Below are 22,303 nucleotides of genomic sequence, written 5' to 3'. Positions count from 1 at the left end.
ATTTGTGGGTGAACTATCCCTTTAAATTTAACTACCATACCCATGCTCTCATTTTTATTCAATTATGGGTAAAGTATCATTTATTTTTCAGCTATTATACGATTTTAATTGCGTTAAGGCTACTGCATCAGCTAGGATACTTGTCAGTCAGTCCATGTAAACTAAAGTGTAAACTCACTGCATCTGCAAAGGGAGTGTATCTGCCATCCCTTCCCCCATCCCCACCACCACCACCACCATCACCGCCGGACCAGTGAACACCAGGCTCGGTACATCATTTCACCGTTATGGCAAATGAATTCCCAGAAAACAGAGAAAGAACTGCCAACTCACGCCATGCCAACATCACGTCGTCTCTGGACCTGAGCACGTCTCTAGACCACAGTGTGCAGACGCGGATTTTTAAAATCATTGTCATCGGGGACTCAAATGTTGGTAAGACCTGTTTAACCTTCCGCTTCACCGGCGGAGCCTTCCCCTGCAAGACTGAAGCAACCATCGGCGTGGATTTCAGGGAGAAAGCTGTGGAAATCGAGGGCGAGAAAATAAAGGTAGGATATATTGTCGTAGCTGCGCTCTTCCGAAGGCCGATATCTCGTTGTGTCACGATCGTATTGTGTGTTTGGGTAGACGTGTGACAGCAGCAGCATCAAGCTCAATGTTTACATTCTGACCATGACTCTGATCGCATGTTGCATGAAGGCATTGTCTTTAATTTCAGACTAATCAAATTACATGCCTTAATATCGACAATTTAGAAAACACCTGCTATTTCATCGTGCTCCTCCATAAGTAAATTGGTCAATTGAACATTCAAAAAATGGTATTAGTAATCTAGTACTTCTTGAGTTACAGGCATGCAAACTAACTTGAGGCAAAAAAAAGTGTTTTTTTTTTTGTTTTGTTTTATTACCATTTTTGAACAGTATCCATTGGCATATCCATAAGTTTCCTACGCCCCATGAGGCCTTGCGTCAAAAGTGGGCGCGTCTTCAGGTTCGAAGTAAACCAAGCGTGACTAGACATACTTTTTTTTTTTAATTGAACATAATATTAACAACCATAATTTGCCTGTTGGCCTGGTACAACGAACTGTCTTTAGACAACAGACAAGCACCTTCACATAGGAAGTAGAAAATACAAATACAGTAACGACTTGACATACTTCACACGAGTCATTCAACAGTTGATAGTCATTCAAGTTATAGCTATCCAAACTAGCTAACGATGTGGGAACACAACCTCAACGAAATTAAAAAGCGTGAAATAACAGTACCTTTACCCTCCGCAGTTACTTGGTTGGGAGTATTATAATAACATTAATAATCAATAATCATCAAGGCATGGTGACAGACAGTTGTGTGAGCTGACAAACAATTAAAATAAAAAATACACACTTAGTCATTGTGCTTTGGAGTTTATTCAAAATTATAAATGAATGTGCTACTTGAATACATTAACGGGCACATTTGGTATTCTGTCAACTCAGGCTTTGATCCTGAGTTTAGGTGTACCATCAGTAGCGAACAGCCAAACACATGCTGATAGATTACCTGTAACTCGTGTTTTTCCAACCTCATATCCGTGAAAGTGCACTGGAACGGCAGTCAAACCCGTGACTTCCCACCCGTGAACTCGTACTAGACCGATGTACTCTCAGTTACAAGTTCTGACGTCACATAGCCCGACAGCCCCTACGGATGCAGTGTTTCTGCAGGCGGTACTCGGTGAGAATACACTTTAGGACAATATAACGTTAACTAGTTTTCAGTCCATTGAGTGCAAGGATAAATTAATAGCAAATACATTTCCAAATATACAAATAAAGTAAAATAAAAGGTATAACAGCTTATTTTGCCTCATGCGCTATTTTTCCCCCTCAGTTTCCCACAAATAAACAAGGAGTAAGCACCTTTGGCGTTAGAAATGCGCATGAGCCCCGTAAGGTCTGCCATGCTGGTTTGTTTACATCTAGGTAGTTTGGCGTGAATGACCTGGAATGCTACAAAGTCGTAAGTCGTGGTTTGAAGTCGTGATTTACGTGTTCAAAAACCTGCCTGGAACGCAGCATAAGATTTAAACAAATGTACACAGAAAGATTCGTAGTCTTTTGGGAGGTGATGGAAACTAACGTTACAGTCGTTGGCAGGATCACTCTGATTTCGTTTTCGGCTTATGTTCAAAACAATCGTTTAAGCCACTGAATTAGTTTAGTCCGGTTATACATACAACCGCGAACAGCACATGTTGTCCCTGAGCTCCGTAACGACATCTCTCATAAAGATTTGCGTCTTTAAATAGTAAAATAATTCTCTGAAAAACAGCTAGCCTCTTCGCTAACTAACACACAAAATACCAAATTTGGATTGCTACTTCCGCCGCCTTACCGGAAGTTTCACCCACTTTATTTTTTACAGGAGCGCCCCTTGGAAACTTGTGGATAGCCTAATGCAATAAAGATTGCTAAAGTCAACAGATTTAACTTATAGAGCTCCCAATCTCTGTAAAAAAAATAAATGATAATGCTGCCATCTTCAGTCACTCTTTTTACCCCCTTGTAATTTGACTTCAAATCTCAGGTGAAAATTGTCATTTTGACCACACTCTTCAAAATAATGGATTACTCAGTAAATATACACTCACCTAAATTATTATTAGGAACAACATAGTGATACTGTGTTTAACCTCCTTTCACCTTCAGATCTGCCTTAATTCTTCGTGGCATTGATTCAATAAGGTGCTATTAACATTCTTTAGAAATGTTGGCCCATATTGATAGGATAGCATCTTGCAGTTAATGGAGATTTGTGGGATGCACATCCAGGGCACGAAGCTCCCGTTCCACCACATCCCTAAGATGCTCTATTGGGTTGAGATCTGGTGACTGTGGGGGCCATTTTAGTACAGTGAACTCATTCTCATGTTCAAGAAACAAAGTTGAAATGATTCAAGCTTTTTGGTGCATTATCTTGCTGGAAGTAGCCATCAGAGGATGGGTACATGGTGGCCATAAAAGGATGGACATGGTCAGATACAATGCTCAGGTAGCCCGTGGCATTTAAACAATGTCAAATTGGCACTAATGGGCCTAAAGTGTGCCAAGAAAACGTCCCCCACACCATTACACCACCACCACCAGCCTGCAGGATGGTAACAAGGCATGATGGATCCATGTTCTCTGCAGAAATCGAGACATCAGAACTGGCAACATTACATTTTTCCAGTCATCAACTGTCCAATTCACCTTTGGCTAAGCCACACCCTAGAATGTAGATTGACCAATCACAGCGCAGCCAAGATTGAGCTCCCACAGAGGTCAGACACTTTTTCACAGTGCTCCATTGACTTTCAACACAGGCGTCTCATATTTTTGGTCTCGGCAGGCTATTACCATCGTAGTTTTATCCAAAATATGGTTAAACGTTGTGCCTCGGGCATTTGTAACACAGATACGCGTTTCCCAGAGAGGTTGGAGAGGGGTGTCCGTTTTTTCCCTTCCCAAAACCGAAGTCAAATCCTGACAAGTGTCGTCTTTGGAAACTGTGTGGATGCCCTCAGTCAGCTTGAGCTAAACCCCATAAAGATCAACAAGCACATCTTTTTTTACTTCTAACCTTACTGAGAGTGTGAAGTTATACTAGTTAGACCGTTATATAATGTTTTAGGTTATGATTCCGGTTCTCCTACCGGTTGTTGATACGCTAGCACATGCTGCTAATAAATACAACGTTATACTCGTGTAGTCTGTTTGCTTTGTAATAACCATTATAGAAGTGAATAGAGACCTACCCAGCTTTGCATGAATGAATAGTGTTGCTCCCTGAAATTGTTAGTTCCAGCCTCAGTCTTGACTAGTAGGATATGCGGTGGTTCATGTTTTGACTGTGACCGGTAACGTTATGCTTTTGCCTCTATTTTGGATGCCTTGTTGTTTCTTGCGTTTCACCTGTATGTCTTGTATATAGCCTTCGAACGCATATTGCAGCCCCTTTTGCCTACTTCTATTGGACACTTTATTTGCTGCTTTTAGTGCTTTATAAAAGTTTGATAACATTTCAGCAGGAAGAGCTGTTACAGCATAACACCGTGTCCTAACTACACGTGACGCGATAAAATTCCAGCGACAGCAAGTGTGTCTGTCCACACTATACGCGACGCGGCTGTGAGATGCCACACATTCAGAACAGCGTGTGAGCCTATGGTGTGAGCAGAGTCTCTCTGTGAAAGCGCACTGTTGGCCCGCACTCGCATTGGAAATGGGTAAGGACATAATCAAATCAAGAAATAACATTATTAAAAATCAAAACATTTACAAAATATACTCATTGACTAATTTTGTTATGAAGTACTGTTGTATGTTTGCATAGAATTCATTTTGAATGCTATATTACATGCTTTCAAAATCTGAGGAATATTATCCGTTGTCGCTTGTGACCTATTTTTAACTAAAAATAAATAATGTATACTCATAACCAGTGTAATTTCTTCATTCTGTCAGCCGCGACGTCACAGAAATAGGAACCGTTTCTAAATTAGAAACTTCGCGTGTCGCCGTCGCGTCTGGTTAGGACAAAAACTCTGATTAACATGGAAAAGATACCTTTTATCGCGTGTCGCGTCGCGTGTAGTTAGGACACGGTGTAAACCATTCAGAGCGCAGATGAAGTTTGACGGATGTAGCAACAGTAACTAAGGGGGGCGGGGCTTAGCCAAAGGTGAATTTTGGTGAGCTCTTGCAAATTGTAGCCTCTTTTTCCTATTTGTAGTGGAGATGAGTGGTACCCGGTGGGGTCTTCTGCTGTTGTAGCCCATCCGTCTCAAGGTTGTGCGCATTGTGGCTTCACAAATGCTTTGCTGCATACCTCGGTTGTAACGAGTGGTTATTTCTCTCAAAGTTCCTCTTCTATCAGCTTGAATCAGTTGGCCCATTCTCTTCTGACCTCTAGCATCAACAAGGCATTTTCGCCTACAGGACTGCCACATACTGGGTGTTTTTCCCTTTTCACGCCATTCTTTGTAAACCCTACAAGTGCGTGAAAATCCCAGTAACTAAGCAGATTGTGAAATACTCAGACCGGCCCGTCTGGCACCAACAACCATGCAACGCTCAAAATTGCTTAAATCACCCTTCTTTCCCATTCTGACATTCCGTTTGGAGTTCAGGAGATTGTCTTGAACAGGGGCCTATACAATGAAGCTGGTTTAGGTGGCTAGCCAGCTATGTTTCAGTTTAGTTTGTGCCAACCCTGGGTTTTAGGCACCATGAAATAGTGTTGCACGGTGCACCGATACTTCAAAAGTATCGCAATACTCGGAAATTAAAAACCTCACGATACCTACATTTATTAGTATCGATACTTTTATGAATGACCGCGACCCAGATTTGTAAGAGACGTATTTCATGTTGGTGTGTGCCACGCACGCTTCCAGTCTCTACCTATGAATGTCTGTGTTTCTCCTCACACACGCAGCAAAGAAGCTGCAGCTGTCATGAGACAAACACACTACAGTGGCCGCCTGTCAGTAGCGGAGTGGCAATCAGGAGAGTCGGATCTTTTCCCGGTGGGCCGGTGGTGTTTCGAGGTCGTGAGGGCCGGTCTGATAGTTACACATTGCAAGTTTTTAGCAACACAATCAAGAGGTCTCTGCAACGGCGATAGTTTGAAACGCCGACTTCAGACGGTGCGCGACTGTGCGAACCGCAAAAGACACTGTATCCATATCCAACTGATAGCAGCGAAAAAGAGTGGTGCTTGTTAAAAAAAAAAAAAAAACAACAACAGATTTTAGCGCTAGATCTCTTATTTAATAGCGAACTAAATTAATTATCTGCTAGTTAACTGGAGATGTTTTATTTATTTTTGTATTAGGTGTACAACTTTCCCCCCAACTTTCATAGATAGCATAAATAATTTGCAAGCTGCTAAAATAAAGGATACAAAACATCAGCAAAATGATCTATCGGCTATATGATTATAATCAGAGCATGTGCATGTCAGTGATTTATTTATATTAGGTTATTACAGCATTAAAGAGCACAGACCTATGCAAAGGAGGTGCATATGAAACGCCTTGTAAGAAATACTTTCCTTTTCAGGAAAAGTATCGAAAAAGTATCGAAATCGCAATACTTGACTTGGTATTGGTATCGAAACAATAATTTTGGTATCGTGACAACACTACCATGAAAGTGGTTTGGCTTTTAGCAGTGTTCATCGCCATAGTAACTTACATTCCACGGCTAACCTGGTCCGGGGCAGGTTATGTTCCAGGTAAGAGGTTGCAAACTGAACTTGGACCAATCAGCTGTGAGCAAAGTGACACATGTATGACGGGATAACGTCACTCCACAGCAAATGATTTTAAAAGACAAAATCAGGGCTTTTAGTAAATAAATTTGTATGATTTAGAAATTTTTTCTGTAATTATTATACCCTAATACAATCTCACATGTACAGTTTCAGTTCATCTATTATTATTACGCAGATTTTAAAGGAATACGTACAGGGTTCGTACGGGTGCTTGAAATCCTTGAAAATGCTTGAATTTTGATGTTGTGTTTTCAAGGTTTGAAAAGTGCTTAAATTTTGGATAAAATGCTTGAAAGTGCTTGAAATTGTAACTGTTTCTTTCACAACAAATACCTATCTGACTGAATATTTTGTTTATTAAATGGCGAAATAAATCATTTGCTGCGGCCCGAGCGCGTTTGTTACCGGCGCCCCCCGCAGCGTTGGCCTGGTTTCACACTCAACTTGATTCTATCAAATCCTGGTGCGTTTGCGTGCATCTTACGTCATTACAAACGTGCACGACGCATGATAGAAAACACGGGTCAATATATTGTGTTGTTATTATGCGCAGCTGAGTGAACAACAGGTTTACTGTGTATCGCATTTGGCTCTCTGCTGCTTGCAAACGCAGGAGACAGTGGACTTCTAATAATTTGTTAGCCTGAGTCCACGCGCTATATGTGTGTGCGAATACACTGTAGACTTACTCTCGCTCGTATCCAAGGTAAATCATCAACACTATCATTCTTATACATGTGTTTTTATTTTACATCATAATCAGCTAAAAGTAAAACGCATGCACAGGTCACTTTACTAAGTGCGCACCCGAGTCCTGTCCGTGATTCTTTCACATTCACGCGAACCGCGGCATGGTTCGGGAGCAGCCGAACTCGGAGCACCTCCTCCAGGTAGTCTCGGATAGTCGGTACCTGAGGCAAAATTACTAAATATGCAGCGCGAATTATAAATTTCTAACTCTAAACAATTGGCCTCTGAACCAGCTGATAAAATCTTCATTTGATTCGATCCGTGATACAACCTGACGCTCAAATGAACCGATCGCATTTTACTGATGCAAAGGACGCGCGCACACACACACTGAGAGGGATCTCGGTGTTTCAGTGTGTACCCCGGCTGTGGTAACATATTAAATAATGACGCAGTTACAAGGTGTGTATAATATAGGTGTGTATAACTGCTTAGTCAACATTAACAGTAGCTGCTGTACGGTTTTCATACTGCTGCTGCTCTCCTTCTAGTCACTTCTGAACTTGACACACACAACTGATTCTGAACGTCTCTTGAAAGCTCCAGGTGACGGGTTGCCAGATATCACAAAAAGAGCAGAACAAGGCCCTTAAAAAACGAAGTATAATAAGCAGACATGGCAAAAAATGTACCCGGGAACACATTTAAACATAATAGTATTGCTAATATTATCCTACAAAATTAAAAGGAAGTTACTAAATTATTATGAATAGAATAGTTCAAAATAAAATATTTAGATATTATAAACTGATTGATAAGGTAAAGCAATAACATGAGATTGAAAAATGATTCAGCAACACTTTATTTAAAGTTTAATTGCACATATGAGTTGTATATTGAGTGCCTATGAGCACCTATGAGTGTTGTAATATCAGTCAGTTGGGGGAAGTTCTTCTAAAAGTTAATGTTTTTTCACTATATTTAGCTATCAAAATAGTTTGCTAAATAAATTATTTGCCAAATAAGAGTCAAACAAGGAAAATAACTTTTCATTTCTGAAGTATTTGGGTTTATTTAGTATACAAAGCCCTTTATGATGATTTTTGGAGAATAACTACATGTATAAATAACTATAACATGAAATATATCGTTACCGTGAAATAAAATTAGTCATACCGTGAAACAGAATTTTGGTCATACCGCCCACCCCTACTGCATGTCATTTGGATCAAATCCTCTAACAACATTTTGAAAAATAAAACCTGTGTTTTGCTTCAATATCTGATCCTTCTGCTATTCCGAAACACAATTTTGCCTGTTTATTTCATACTATCTCTTTTAATGTGGAAAAACCGCAAAATAATATTTTTTTACTATGTATTGGTTTGTAATTTACAGTGAATAAGGTCCTGGAAAAAACTTTAAAATGGACCTTGAAAGTGCTTGAAAAGTGCTTGAATTTGACCTTGGAAAAGGTGTACGAACCCTGTACGTACATAAAGGTAATATAAATACACTTTAGAATCAATAAATGAAGCTATAAAATGACTACATGTGAGCTTAAATGTTAAATTCTCTCTATACCTTTCATAGACAGCTATTTTCTTTTTGCTGTGTAAATTTGTTTAAATTCTTAATATTTTAATACTTTTATTTAATTGCGTTAAATTTAATACTTAAATAAGTGAATTGCGGTACTTCTCTGGCGAGAAATTAATTTCAATGAGTTTTGAATGAGTTTCACTCTTTCTCAGTATGTGATTGGCTGTTTGCTACTGATGTCACACCTAAACTCCTAAACTCAGGATCAAAGCCTGCGTTATCAGCATTATGGTACCAACAAAGCCTGGTTGGATTGGTTTGGTTTTGTCAACTCGAAACTAATCCTGCAACCCTGAGTTTGTTCAACTACCATCATGGTACAGGCCCCAGGACATACAGTACATCCCTACATACGTTGAAGCAACTGCCATGTGATTGGTTGATTAGATAATTGCATTAATGAGAAATTAAAGGTGTTCCTAATAATCCTTTAGCTGAGTGTACATCCATGACATTTAATATTTTGGTTTTCATCACTATTTATCTAAGTCTTTCTTCAGAAAAAAATATTAACAAAATCAAAAATGTTATCAACTCAATACATAGACTGGTGGAAAGGGCATGACAGTACATAGATAACACACAAATACACACACAGAGTATGTATTTTGTATATTAATATAAATTAATGAATTTTGAGAAAGTAACACATCCGTCTAATGCATTATAAGCAAGCACTAAATATTCCAGATGCATCAACATTTTTATGTTGAGCCAAAATAAGTTGTCATAAAATGAAAAAGGAAAACACTATGACATTTAAAGAGCACAGTCATATGCAATTGAGTAAAGGTCAAAGATTTGACCAGCAATCATTTGGAATTAACATCACGCCATGCATGCTTAAAAAATGGCTAAATTTGATTTATTCATTGTCATGCTAGTTTATTTCTGATGCATCAGTTTTCTCCTTCACCTTCTCCGCAACCTTGAAATTAGTTTCTGTCTTGTTTCTTCTCTAACAGGTACAAGTATGGGACACAGCGGGCCAAGAGCGCTTTCGGAAGAGCATGGTGGAGCACTACTACCGCAATGTGCATGCTGTGGTATTTGTGTATGACGTCACAAAAATGGCCTCATTCCAGAACCTAAAGACCTGGATTCAGGAGTGTAACGGGCATGGGGTGTCATCCTCAGTCCCTCGAGTTCTGGTGGGAAACAAATGTGATTTATTTGACCATATCCAGGTCCCTTCCAACACTGCCCTAAAGTTTGCAGATTCCCATAACATGCTACTGTTTGAAACATCAGCCAAAGATCCCAAGGAGAGCCAGAACGTGGACTCCATTTTCATGTGCCTGGCATGTCGTCTAAAAGCCCAAAAGTCCCTGATCTACAGAGACGTGGAGAGAGAAGACGGCAGAGTGAGGCTGACGCATCCGCCCGATCCTAAGAGTACCTGCCCATGCTGAGGACCTTAAACTGTGGAATTATTAACATTTATGATAATTCAGTGCAAGAATGTGCCTGCAACTCATTTTAGTTACTTTACGCCATGAACTATCCCTGTTTCTCTGTGTGCCTGTGCTTATCTTACATGTTGTTATTTGTCTATGTTTTTCTTTTTCTTTTTTCAATTACACCATCACTAAAAGGCAAATCCCACAAAACCAGTCAAGAATATTTCCAGGTCGTATTTCATTTCAAAATCAAAGAAAAGAAATGAGAAAGAAAATAATGCCAACTTTCCATTGTTACAATATTATCATGACAATTAAGCACATTCCCCTACAATTCACATTAGCATTTGTTAACATTAATTAAAAAACACATTAGTAATCCCTAGTGAAAAAATAAATATACTAAAATATATTTTAAATAACTAACTATTATTTAGTTAGTTTTCCCAAAAATGCACATTAGTAATTGTTAACATTAATTAAAATGCACATTAGGAATTAGTCATTACTAGTAATCCCTAGTGAAAAATAAATATACTAAAAAAGATTTTAAAAACATTTATTTTATGCTAAGTATACTACAAATACATTTACGTGTTATATACTTAATATAAAACCCTGCAATTGTACTTTTGGTATACTACTTGTATGCTTAATGTATGCTAAATTGGAACAACTAATTTTGTACTTAATGCACTTTAGTTGTCCGGAAATAGTGCTGAGGTCCAACTAAAGATATACTCAAGTATATTTGATTGTGCTAAAGTGGAACTATTGCAAGTATACTTAAGGTACACTTTAAATATCTTGCATTTAAAGACTGATATTATGCAGAGATCATACTATCCTTACAAATAGTGATATTAAAACACATTTTAAGACTTAATATTCAGAAATGTGCATTAAAGAAGTACTCCAAATAAAGTGTAATGCTAATTTGTATATCAGTAAGTCTCAAGCGATATGTCAGTAAATATTTTAATGGATTTCTAGGATACTTAGTATGAAGTAAATGTATTTTAAATAGATAGATAGGTTTATTTCCCGAGGGAGTAATGGTGAAAAAGTCTTATTTTCATTATTGCAATGCAAAACAATGTATTATTTTAGTATTTTTGAGTATATGTTGCAAGTATTTATTTTATAATTACAAAAAAAGAAGTAGTTTAAAAACATCAGGCACTTTATTTTGAGATTGCTGGTGAGGAAAAATTAGAAAATGTAATGGCCCCTCAATATGCTTAATTTTTGTCATGTCTAGCTAGACAGGTTTACACAAGATTTTATGCATGTAGAAGAATGATTTTCAATCCCTCATGCTTAATTCGCGGTGCACTTATAAGTAACCTTTAAAATGTGACATTTGTTATATTTAGTCATTTGGTTTTGTCACCCATTCATTTAGATGCATTCATCGGCATAAGACAACATCTTACACATTATTGGCTGATGGTCTTAAAGGGACAGTTCATGGATATTTATATAGCGCTTTTCACAATATAGATTGCATCAAAGCAGCTTCACAGTATCAATCAAAACATAATAACAATGTTCGTTTCTTAGTGGAAAAACATCCACTTTTGGTAGATTAACTTTTAGGGCTGGGCAACGATTAATCGCATCCAAAATAAAAGTTTGTGTTTACATAATATATGTGTGTGTAGTGTCAGTGTGTATAATTATTTTGTATATATAAATACATGCATGTATATATTTAAGAAATATTTGCATGTATATACTGTCTATATATTTATACATAATTTATATTAAATATACATGTTAATATTTTATATATTAATAACAAATTTTTCTTAAATATATACATGCATGTGTGTGAATTTTTATATAAAAAAATAATTATAGACCGTACACACACATATATAAACACAAACTTTTATTTTGAATGCGATTAATCGTTGCCCGGCCCTACTTTTTATTTAACTTTTTAGTTCACCCAAAAGTTAAAGTTCTGTTAGAATTACTCCCACTCAAGTTCTGTACCTGAATGAGTATCTTTGTTCTGTTGAACACACACACACACACACACACACACACTAATACTAATGATATTTTGAAGAATGTGGATAACCAAACTGTTTCTGGTTCCCATTTACTTAAACAGTATTTTTTATACTATGGAAGTCAATGGGGACCAGACTGGTTATCCACATTCTTTAAAATATATTTTTTGTGGTTGTTCAACAGAACAACATCCCTTTAAGGTTTCAGCCATCAGGAACTGCACATGGAATCCAAACCCAGTTTCAGAGTTTTTACATATTAATATATTAATTCCTTTTCCTAGCCTTGTGGTTACTCCATGCTAAAATATGTCTAACATTAACCCTCACTAACAGCATGGATGTATTTTTTACTCATTAAAATTTGGAACCAATTAGTACATATTCTGATAGTTAGCATTAAATAGTCTAGTGACCCAACAAAATGCTTAATGTAATCTGATACCGCTCATAATTCACCACATTGGGAACATTTACAATTATTCATTTAGCTGATGCTTTTATCCAAAGCGACTTGCAGTTGTTATATATGTCAGAGGTCGGACGCCTCTGAGGGTTAAGTGTCTTGCTCAGGGACACATTGGTGTCTCACAGACAGTGGATTTGATCCCAGGTCTCTCACACCAAAGGCATGTGTCTTATCCACGGCGCCATCACCACCCCACCAGAGTGGAACCGTGTGGGAAGTTTTATGTGGCATCACAGTATTTCACCAGCTTAAAGTGGTTCTTCCAAATGCATTAAGAGTTCAAACAGGCTAATTATTGTTACATTTCAATTCAAAACAACCAGAAAAACAAATTGTATTAACATGACAAATAATGGTGTAAGTGTTTGTGGAAATGTTGATTATGAAAAAAAGAGTGCGGTGCCCCTGTAAGTATGTTTTTATTATAACCTCTATCCACTGCCTATTCTATTCTGTTATTTTGGTTTTACAGGAGAAGTTGCAGTGTGTGTGGTTTCAAATCTATTAAGATTCATAAGAGAATTCTCTGTTTTAGCCTTATACTGTATCTAAGACATTTAAGCCTTATGATTTGTCTTGTTTTGTGCCATTGTATGCTGTCACGTTACAATATGTATGTTACGTTTTGAGCACCAAATTAAATCTCACATATCCTGAAGCCCCAGCCCTTTCATTACCTGAGAAATGGCTCTGCTACAAAAGCAACAATTATTGGAGTTCATATTTTATTTGTCATAGAAAAAAATATGAACTGATTAAATGATGAATTGATCAACAAATTGATGAACTGATAATGCTGAAAACAGAATCCTGCTCTGCTGAAATTATTAATGGATTTATTGAGGACTTGAAGTATTAACAATACTAATAGACATTATGCAATCATCCTGTTGTAATAAATGCGAAAATAAAAACACATTTGCAATGTAAAGAGAGGAGGTAAACATTTTTAGGATGTAGAAGAAATAATAATTTGTAATAAAATAAATATTTTTTCACTGTACTAAATATAAACAGTGGGAAACGCCATAATAAAGTTTACCCAGGCTGCTTATGTAATCAGGCTTTTGAATATTATTTTTGCATTCACAGAACAGTCATGAATTTTAAAAGTGAAATTAAACTTTAGTCAAAAGTGTTTAAGATAAACATAGGCAGGCAGGCAGGGCTTAGATTAAGGCATTGGTTAAATTAGGACACTTAAGTAGCTTTTATAAACTTGTCTTAGAAATAAATATATCACTGGAGTTCTTCTTGAGACAAGCATGTGAAACCGGGCATATGCTGTTACTCTCAGAGTTAAACAATGACTCCAAAATCTCTCCATACATGAATAAAAATATAAAATATATAAACAATAGGCTACAATAGTCCAATAAATAATAATAAATAAGTAGCTTTTATAAATGTGTTTAGAAAAAAAGACATTACTGATGTGCATCTCGAGACAAAACAATGGCACTGACATATTTTAAGATATGTTAGTACAAGTTTCTTTCAGCTCAGGCATGCATTTTAGTCTGGAATAGGCTTAAACCTTTTCTGTGAATCCGAGTTTAACTGCCATATATTTTAAAGTTAAACTCATAATTCATTTGCAGCCTGTAATTTATTTATTTTTAAATCATGCCAAACACACACACACACAAATGTGCATAATCAACATAATCGAGTAGCTGCCATATAGTGTAGGTACTCGATTATGTTATGTACTCCTGTCAACTCTCCACATTTTAATTTTTGAACATTAGCTATGTAATTAATGACACTGGCAAAATGGAGAAACAAATTGTTGTGTTTTTTATGAAATAATCTTTAAACGTTTTTAAATAATTCAAAAGTAATCTAAGATGTTCCCTGTAATTTCCTTTGATGAACACGTGGTGGAGCTGAAATGCGTTGATGACACAGACAGTAGATGTCGCTGTTTACACGCTCTCTGTAATGACTCAGCGTGAGAGACTTTTATTTTGAAACATTCTTGTCTTGTCTTGTCGTTTAATCCTGATTCACTCTCGACCGTTCGGTGGTAGCAGCGGGTCTGTCGGCTCGGTTCTGTCGCTGTGGACGGGCCGGAGATGGCGGAGTACAGTCAGACGGGTATATTAACGGCCCTCCTGCTGTTTACTGTGGTAACAGTGAAGGATATTTATGTGGGCCGCAACAGCATGATTCAGCAAGACAGCACCGTACCCGACATGCACACACAGAGACCGAACAAACACACATTATACACGGGTCCGGTTCTCAAGTTCCAGTTCTGGTGAGAGACTTCACTGACATTCATGTTATTGAATGTTTTCACTTTCTGTTTAAAGCCCAAAGGGCTAAGCTAATACGGCTAACATGGCATGACTGAATAAAAAAAAAAAAAAAAACTATTCAAATATTTAAATTGAAATAATTATAACCTGTATAATAATTTTATTTACCCAGTAAAGAGGATGAATTGAGACCATTTGGGCCGGTTTTGTCATGGGATGAATGCCAGATTCAATCCACCCTTTAAATACGTTATTATAATCATTAAGTATTTTTTACAACACATGCATATGCATACATGATTAAATACATTAAACATGTAGGGTGGAGCTTGGTTCTTTGTACTGGTTGTTGATTGTATGATCAAATGATTTGAGAAGACCTCACTAGAGAGATGATGTATGACGTTTTTGATTTTACATTACAAATTAAATCAAATATATATGTGCAAAAATATCTTCATAATTATGACCATTTGTCCATTTCTAAAGTGATTCGTCTTGACCATTAACTGTGTTTGTTTTCAGTATATCCTGAGGGTACAGTAAGGTGTTTCAGGAGTACTCCCGGTCCATCAGCCAGCTGTACCCGGACATCCGAATCGAGGGAGAGAATTACCCTCCCAAACCCATCAACAAGTGAGAGAGAGCATTTTCCCTGATCTTATGGAATTGACCCTTCTCAGAAAGTGGTTTAGGCCTGACTTAATTCATAATGTGTCTTCCTCTGCAGATACTTGGGTAACTTCATCTCTTATTTCAAACTGCTTGCCATTGCTTTGATTGTGACTGGACAAAATCCTTTTCAAATGTTTGGAATGGACACTCCAAGAATATGGTCCTGGGGACAGGAGAATAAGGTAATGTTGAAAATGGTGCTTGGACTCTAACCTGGTTTTATAGCGGACTCGAGGCTGAAGATAAACTTTCACTGTGTCATAGTTGAATTGACGCAAAAGCCGGTTTTGGGGAATGAGCAGCATTTCAGAGCTGTAACCACATCATTCAGTTTGAAGGCCAAGAATTGGCAGAATGTATATAATGGCCTACTGATTGTAAACACCTGTGTAAAAAAGACATAAAATCAATTTTTCTGAGAGCCTGGTTATATCAGCAGAAAATTCGTTTCAAATGCTGGAAGTTCCTTTTGTGGAACAGTTATGAAATCAAACTTTGTTTTTGTTTAGAATAATATGCACTGATGAATCATGCTCAATGAGACTGCAGGTAAGATATTAACCAATAACATGATAAGCTAAATATGACCATTTAATCAAATCCTGCTTTTACAGTATTCCCAGCTGAATATGCTGTTTCAATTTAAAATGTCCCATATGATATTATGTCACAAATTACAGTCTTTAATCAAAAGTGGCAGAGGTTTCACACCATGACATTTGGTCAAGAAACATATGATGATATGGACACTCATCCAGCTCTATTTTATTGGATGGTTGCGTGAATTATTTGACAGTCAGGATTTAAAGTCCCTGTAAAGGTAATTCAACAAAAAAATTCTAAACACATTATAAATGTTATAAATGCATTGCTAAAACATATTACAAAGACTGTGAACTGTGAAGTTCTGAAATACGGAGTTAGACCGTTAAACAGTTTTTCACTCTTGCTATTTTACGGATTTTTTGGGCGGGGCTAAACAGGTCTCGACGACGCACTGGAGCCCAAGAGCTCGTGGACACGCCCCAACTTGATGACGCACGTTGGCTGAACCATAGACAGGGGCTGATCTCTCCCCTAACAATAGAGCACATTTGCATTCGCCGCTCAATCGCGAGTTACTGTCAGTACTAGTTACTACAGTCTACAGTTTGCTAGCTTGCTATGCCTTTGACAAGGAAATGCATAGGCTACTACCTGGATGCGATCATGTACAAAACAGATCTATGTCTTTATTTAAATTTCCTAAAAGGCGATAACATCAAGAAGAGGTGGATTAATTTTGTGTAGAGCCAACCTTGATGAAGAGCTGAGGATCACCGACAGCAACACCCGACTCTGTAGTGATCATTTTACACAGGATCGTTTTATAAACTTTCCTCAGAGACAACTGGCATTCACTGATAATCCGATGCTGCTGGTGAACGGGGCCGAAACGACTATCTTCCGCCTCAGTGTTCATCCTCCCTTTCCGAGAGCAGTTTCACCTAATATCACCGTCGACAGGTTTCCCGCGAGTGGGTGTGGTTTCAGCGCAGCCAGCAGACACGCCCCCAGCGTTTGAGAACAGAGATAACTGCTGATTTTTTCAAGATTTAGATAGCTTATTTTATGTACTTGCCGGCTTTTTTTATCATTCGAATTTGGCTGGGTGGCTAATATCACATTTTTCTGTGGTATGACAGACTCAGAACACATACTTAATTTTGACTTTACAGGGACTTTAATGGAAGTAGCATCAGATGCTTTATACGTATTGTGAGTGATATATATATATGTGTGTGTGTGTGTGTGTGTGTGCATACATACAAGTTAAACAGATTATCGAAGAAGAAAATGTAGGACTGAACTTGGTTCTGGACATCGATTGTTGATTGGATGCAGGCAGATCTGAATGAAAGCTTGCAGCCAATTGTCAGGAAAGTGGGTGTTTAAGCAGATAAAATGATTGGAGAAGTCCATCATTTCACTGGAATATTTTGATTAAGAAGTACAATATCCAATAGAATTAAGAACTCAAACGCATGCATGGGGTGAATTTACATTTCATGCCAGCTGCATTTTGTCCACTGTCTTCATAGTGCTTTTAAATGGGAATCAATCTATATCTGGAGCTTGTTTCTCATGGTTGATGGTCTGTTTTGCAGATTTTCTCCTGCCTTATGGCATTCTTCCTTAGTAACATGCTGGAGACCCATTTTCTCTCGACCGGGGCTTTTGAGGTTACATTGAATGGTAATGTCCTTTGGATGACCACTCCACTTGGGGGAAAAATATACATATGAACAATGTATGTCACAGATGCATAACTATCTTTCTGTTTTAGATGTACCAATTTGGTCCAAGTTGCAATCTGGATATGTGCCCAACATTCAGGAGCTTTTCCAGATCTTGGATAACCACCTTAAGATGAATCAGGTTGACAAGATGAACTTTCCCTCACCGTAGAGCTGTTGTTTTTGCCAAGAGACATGTAAGAGGTAAAACCTGTACAATGACGTCACCGTGTGTGTCACAGCATGTTTTGTTGTTGCTTTCAGTACAGGTGTTGCATGGTATGTCATTATGGTATTTGCACTATTGTTAAAAAGTTGGAGGTCAGAAAGATTGTTTTTGAAAGTCTCTTATGCTCTCCAAATTTGGACGGGGCTAGTTTTCCAGAGGGACGTTAGAGAAATTTGTGTTTCACAGACGTACGTTGCTATTTTAATCCCGTCTGAATCTTCCTAGACTGTTTTTCTCCCACAACCTCTGTAAAAATTGCGCAGTAATATGCTAGTATGTGGTTTCAAATACAGCATTTGTGAAGGATAAAGATAAAGATCCACCTCTAAGGTCATTTGCTCAGCTCATTAGGGCTGTAGTCAACCAAAGAAATCCTTACTCGACCAAAGTCTTGTCCTGTGCAACGATCAGTCGAAAAAAAAAGACACGTTTTGCAAACCCAAATAGCCTAAAAACAATCCTAATATTAATCGGCTGTAATCGTTTTGTTACATTATTTAGGCTATTTTCAAATGTGCCAAGTTTACAAATAAAAACAAAATCATAAGGAGACAATCTATTGAGTGAGCATAATAAAGCCGTTAAAGGGCCTGCTCACATATCACGTCTTTTGCGCGCTCAAGTTCTTTATTTCAAATGTAGGTGCACAGTATGCACGCTCATAATGGAAGAGACTCGGTTGTGGTGAAAACACGCTCGTTTTTTGCAAGCGCGTCCGCGCCGCATCGAGATTAAAAAGATCTCAACTTTTCAGAATGCCGCAAGCAAACCATAAGCGCACCGTATTTCACGTGACAAGAACCAACCGGAGCGCAACCGCCCTAGTTGCACACCTACTTATTATTATCTCGCTTACTGCTTTTAGGTGATAGGCCATATTGGTCGTTGAGCTATGGTAAGTTAGCTTTAGGCCGCATAGCTTGCATTCCACAGTCTTGTCGTCTTTTTTTATAAAATGCAGCCAGACCAAAGATTTAGATTTCTTCGACATTTTGTCGACTAAAGCCAAAACAAGTAGCATTCTGACTGAATGAATACAGCAAAACTATATATTGCTTACTGAGGGTGAAGCAGCAGCGCAGACAGCCACAGGTGCGGCTCCTGAGTATTCTACATGGTGCGCTAAACTGTGGCGCTACACAGTACCAGCTCGACTCGGCTCGCCTTTGTTTGGTTTTCCACTGTGTAAAAGTTGTACTTGTACCTGCTTTTAGGTACTTTTTTTTTAAGGCGAGCTGAGCCGGTACTGGAATGTGACGTGAAAACGATGCCGACTGCTGATTGGTCGGAGAGAATCGCCACTATTCACTGCGTCATCATTGCACGCGCCAGATGGAGTATCCAGAATAAGCCTGCCAATTTTAAATAGTCTGGCTAGAGATAGTTACTAAACTTACTACTATTATAATGGCAAATATTATAATGGAATACGCCGTGGTCAAACGAGGTTAAACATTTTTTTTGAAAACCTCATGGACAGCTCCCACTCACACTCTCCGCCTCTGCAAGTTTCGGAAGGGAATGATTCCGTTTCCTCATGCCACAGCCACTAGAAGACAAACGGGTTGCTCACGTCACATCTATGTCGTCAAGCTCTGTTCGAGTCAGTTTGAGTCTGCGCGTCAGGAACGGAAGTCCTAAAAAATCGCTAAAATGGGCTTCACTTGTCTCAAAGGAGTTCCAATGAGAAGGCTCTGTCCACTTCTTATACTGTCTATGGTTTAATGTGTTGTTGTTGTTTTTTATTCCTTGCAGCAAAATCACATTCAGAACGATTTAATTTACCTTGGCTATGGAGATTTAGCAGTGGCAGCATAGAAAAGTGATGCAGCATGTACCTCTCTAAGGGTTGCCAACTCTCACGCATCTGGTGTGACACTCACGCATTCAGCCTCAATCTCACAATCTCACGCTCAACAAAGGAATCTCACGCTAAATTCGAAATTCTTCTGTGCTGTATTTTTTTTCTATTACTATAAGCAAGTTCAGGCTCTTAATTACTGATTGGACCACTGCATTTTATCACGCAGAGAAAAATCGCGGAAAAGGGTGACACTGACACCGACAGACAGAGAAGTTTACTCTTGATATGGAACGCTTTGGCACTTTTAAATGTGACAGATCGCAGTAGCGCGTCAGTTCAAACAGCACGTGATACAGTTGCCTAGGCTACAACACCCACAGGGCACGAGCAAAATACTGTATCTGGTAATCTCCCACTTTATATTAAACAAACTGTCAACACGGGCTTTTGCGATGCACAGAGAGACGCTGCGCTGCCTATGACTTTGAGTGGACTTTGAACGTGAGTTGAGAGCGTACATTTGCACTACGTGCCTGTCTTTTTAGCAAAAAAGATACCCTACACTGAATATCTATAGTGGCGTAGGGCGAGGGCGTGAGGTGCTTGAAAGTAGTGTAAGTAAAATATGCTTTTGAAATATTCATTTTCATTTATACAGTACATTTATTGGCTAGGCCTATATGGATTTTACGCAATAGGAATAATTATAAAAATAATCATTATTACATTATAATAATCGTTTGGCATCCTAAAACAGAGGATTATATCATAACTAAAAAGATGTTTGATCCCTCTTTAATGTCCAAGTGCAAGTCGAGGCTTTTCCTTTTTTCAATGTCACAGTTCATGGGTTGAAGCCAGTTAAAGCTCTTAATTTTGAGCTCTCAAAGTGCACCAGATTGATGCATTTAACCTTAAAATGTACAAAATTTTCTTGCGGGGGAGCATGCCCCCGAACCCCCCTAGAGGAACAGCTCTCAACATAGTTAAAATCATATGGGAAAGAACAATAATTTATGAACTTTACTCCCAAAACACATTCTGTTTAAATCAGTAAAACTGTTAGCTTATTTGGCCTACAAGACATGTGCCCAGGGGAAATTGTGCTCTACAAGACATTGTGACGACATCCCCCAAAAAAATCTCACTCCAAGCAAAACTCACAAGTTGGCAACCCTGCTCTCTATGGGGAAAAATGTAGTAAAAACTTATTTTTTTCTGATTTCATGACCACTTGATGCTGCATTGCACTTGTTAGGACACGTCAATCAACATGCCTAATACTACCCAAGAGCACCATCAAAGTATGTTCTCATCCGCAGATCTCCGGAGACGTTTCTCTGTTCAGAGGGACTGTGGACTGTGGCATAATGAAGGCCTGCACTGAAAACAGCACGCTGTGAGTGCAGACTCGATGCTCGGCCACCACACACACTCCTCCTGCCCAGCGACACATCTCTGGATCAACTACATCGCTTCAGAGCATCAAACTTCATGCATTTGTAGTAGGAGAGTCACATGAGCGCCAAAGGCAACACATTTATTACCTAATGCTGAAGTTTTTTTTTTTGTTGTTGTTTTTTTCTCTCGGTCATTCTGTTTGTAACGTGCTTTTAACTGAGATTGAATTGAATGTTCCATCTTTTTTGAGGGCAACTGCGATGTTTTCTTAATGTAGATGTCTTTGAATGGTTTTTAACATGATCATTTGTTTGCACTGGTGTAGACTGTACTGTACTTGGGGGAATCTGACTTTTTTTAATCAGTGGGAATGTCTGTGTATTGTGGAAACTTGCAGGGTTTTTTTTTTTTTTTTAATTTTTTTTTTTTTTAGAGTGATTTAATGTTTTTTTTTTTTTGTTTTTTTTTATGCTTGAAGTGGTACATTTTTGTGTTTGTCACAGGTTCACTGGTTAGATTCATAAGTACTGCATGTGATGAAGGCCATATCTTCTGACTTTAACTGTATACACTGCCAGAGTGAGCTGTGAAATCATCTGCAGTTGTCTTAATAATGGTGTGATTGAGTGTTGCATATCAGAAGATGTGAATGGGAACTCCAAAGACATCCACTATTTTTCCAGCTCTCTCCATTTAGATGTGGGGACAAGCAATGTACCCCTGATAGTTTAGCGTATCTGTGAATTTGTAACAAAAGTAATATTGATAGTTGGGATTGTTGCATTGAGAGAAGAAATTATACTCCATCACTGTGATCTAAAATAAAGATTCAAATAAATAAATAAAAAATGTGAAATGTGAATTATATTTTACTATCAGTTTTCATTATAATTGAGTAATAACATGGTTGTTAATATGGTTTCTGTTTTTGTGCTTGAAGTATTGGTTTAGAATGTTTTAATAGGTGAAGTACTACATTGGCAAATATGATACAAATTGCTGGACAAAAGTTTATCAATTATCTCAACAGCTTTAACCACTGATATTTATCAATTGAAATGTTTCAAACCTAAAATGATGCCATATTATTTTATTTTTAATTTTCTATTAAGACAACATTTTAAATATTTCTTAGTCTGTTAATTTGTTTGGACAGTTGCA

General features: G+C 38.0%; 2 protein-coding genes and 1 long non-coding RNA gene across 4 annotated transcripts in view; 2 read left to right on the top strand and 1 right to left on the bottom strand.

Annotated features, from left to right (window-relative positions):
* LOC148977510 (uncharacterized) overlaps positions 1-423 on the bottom strand; it is a 69,985-nt gene extending 69,562 nt beyond the window's left edge. The window contains exon 1 of the long non-coding RNA XR_016169641.1: positions 334-423. This is a non-coding gene — a long non-coding RNA (uncharacterized LOC148977510). The remainder of the gene's footprint in view (positions 1-333) is intronic.
* On the top strand, positions 160-13,151 carry rab33a (RAB33A, member RAS oncogene family). The gene is made up of 2 exons (XM_039665565.2): positions 160-551; positions 9,569-13,151. The coding sequence occupies exons 1-2, from the start codon at positions 288-290 to the stop codon at positions 10,013-10,015; spliced, it is 711 nt and encodes a 236-aa protein (XP_039521499.1). The 5' UTR covers positions 160-287; the 3' UTR covers positions 10,016-13,151.
* A 1,327-nt stretch (positions 13,152-14,478) lies between these two features.
* On the top strand, positions 14,479-21,252 carry selenot2 (selenoprotein T, 2). 2 transcript variants are annotated; one of them, XM_039665563.2, is made up of 6 exons: positions 14,479-14,756; positions 15,283-15,393; positions 15,488-15,614; positions 17,580-17,667; positions 17,759-17,905; positions 21,064-21,252. In XM_039665563.2, exons 1-5 carry the CDS (start codon positions 14,572-14,574, stop codon positions 17,878-17,880), a joined length of 633 nt encoding a protein of 210 aa, XP_039521497.1. In that variant the 5' UTR covers positions 14,479-14,571; the 3' UTR covers positions 17,881-17,905; positions 21,064-21,252. The 2 variants fall into 2 exon arrangements, with proteins under 2 accessions (XP_039521497.1, XP_039521496.1); XM_039665562.2 differs by having other exon boundaries at positions 14,480-14,756; positions 17,759-17,912.
* Positions 21,253-22,303: the final 1,051 nt, after the last annotated feature.

This window comes from Pimephales promelas, chromosome 9 (genome assembly GCF_988280905.1).
Source record: "Pimephales promelas chromosome 9, fPimPro1.hap1.1, whole genome shotgun sequence".
Taxonomy (NCBI): domain Eukaryota; kingdom Metazoa; phylum Chordata; class Actinopteri; order Cypriniformes; family Leuciscidae; genus Pimephales; species Pimephales promelas.
Note: the sequence above shows the minus strand (reverse complement) of the source record. Positions and strands in the feature narration are given on the sequence as shown.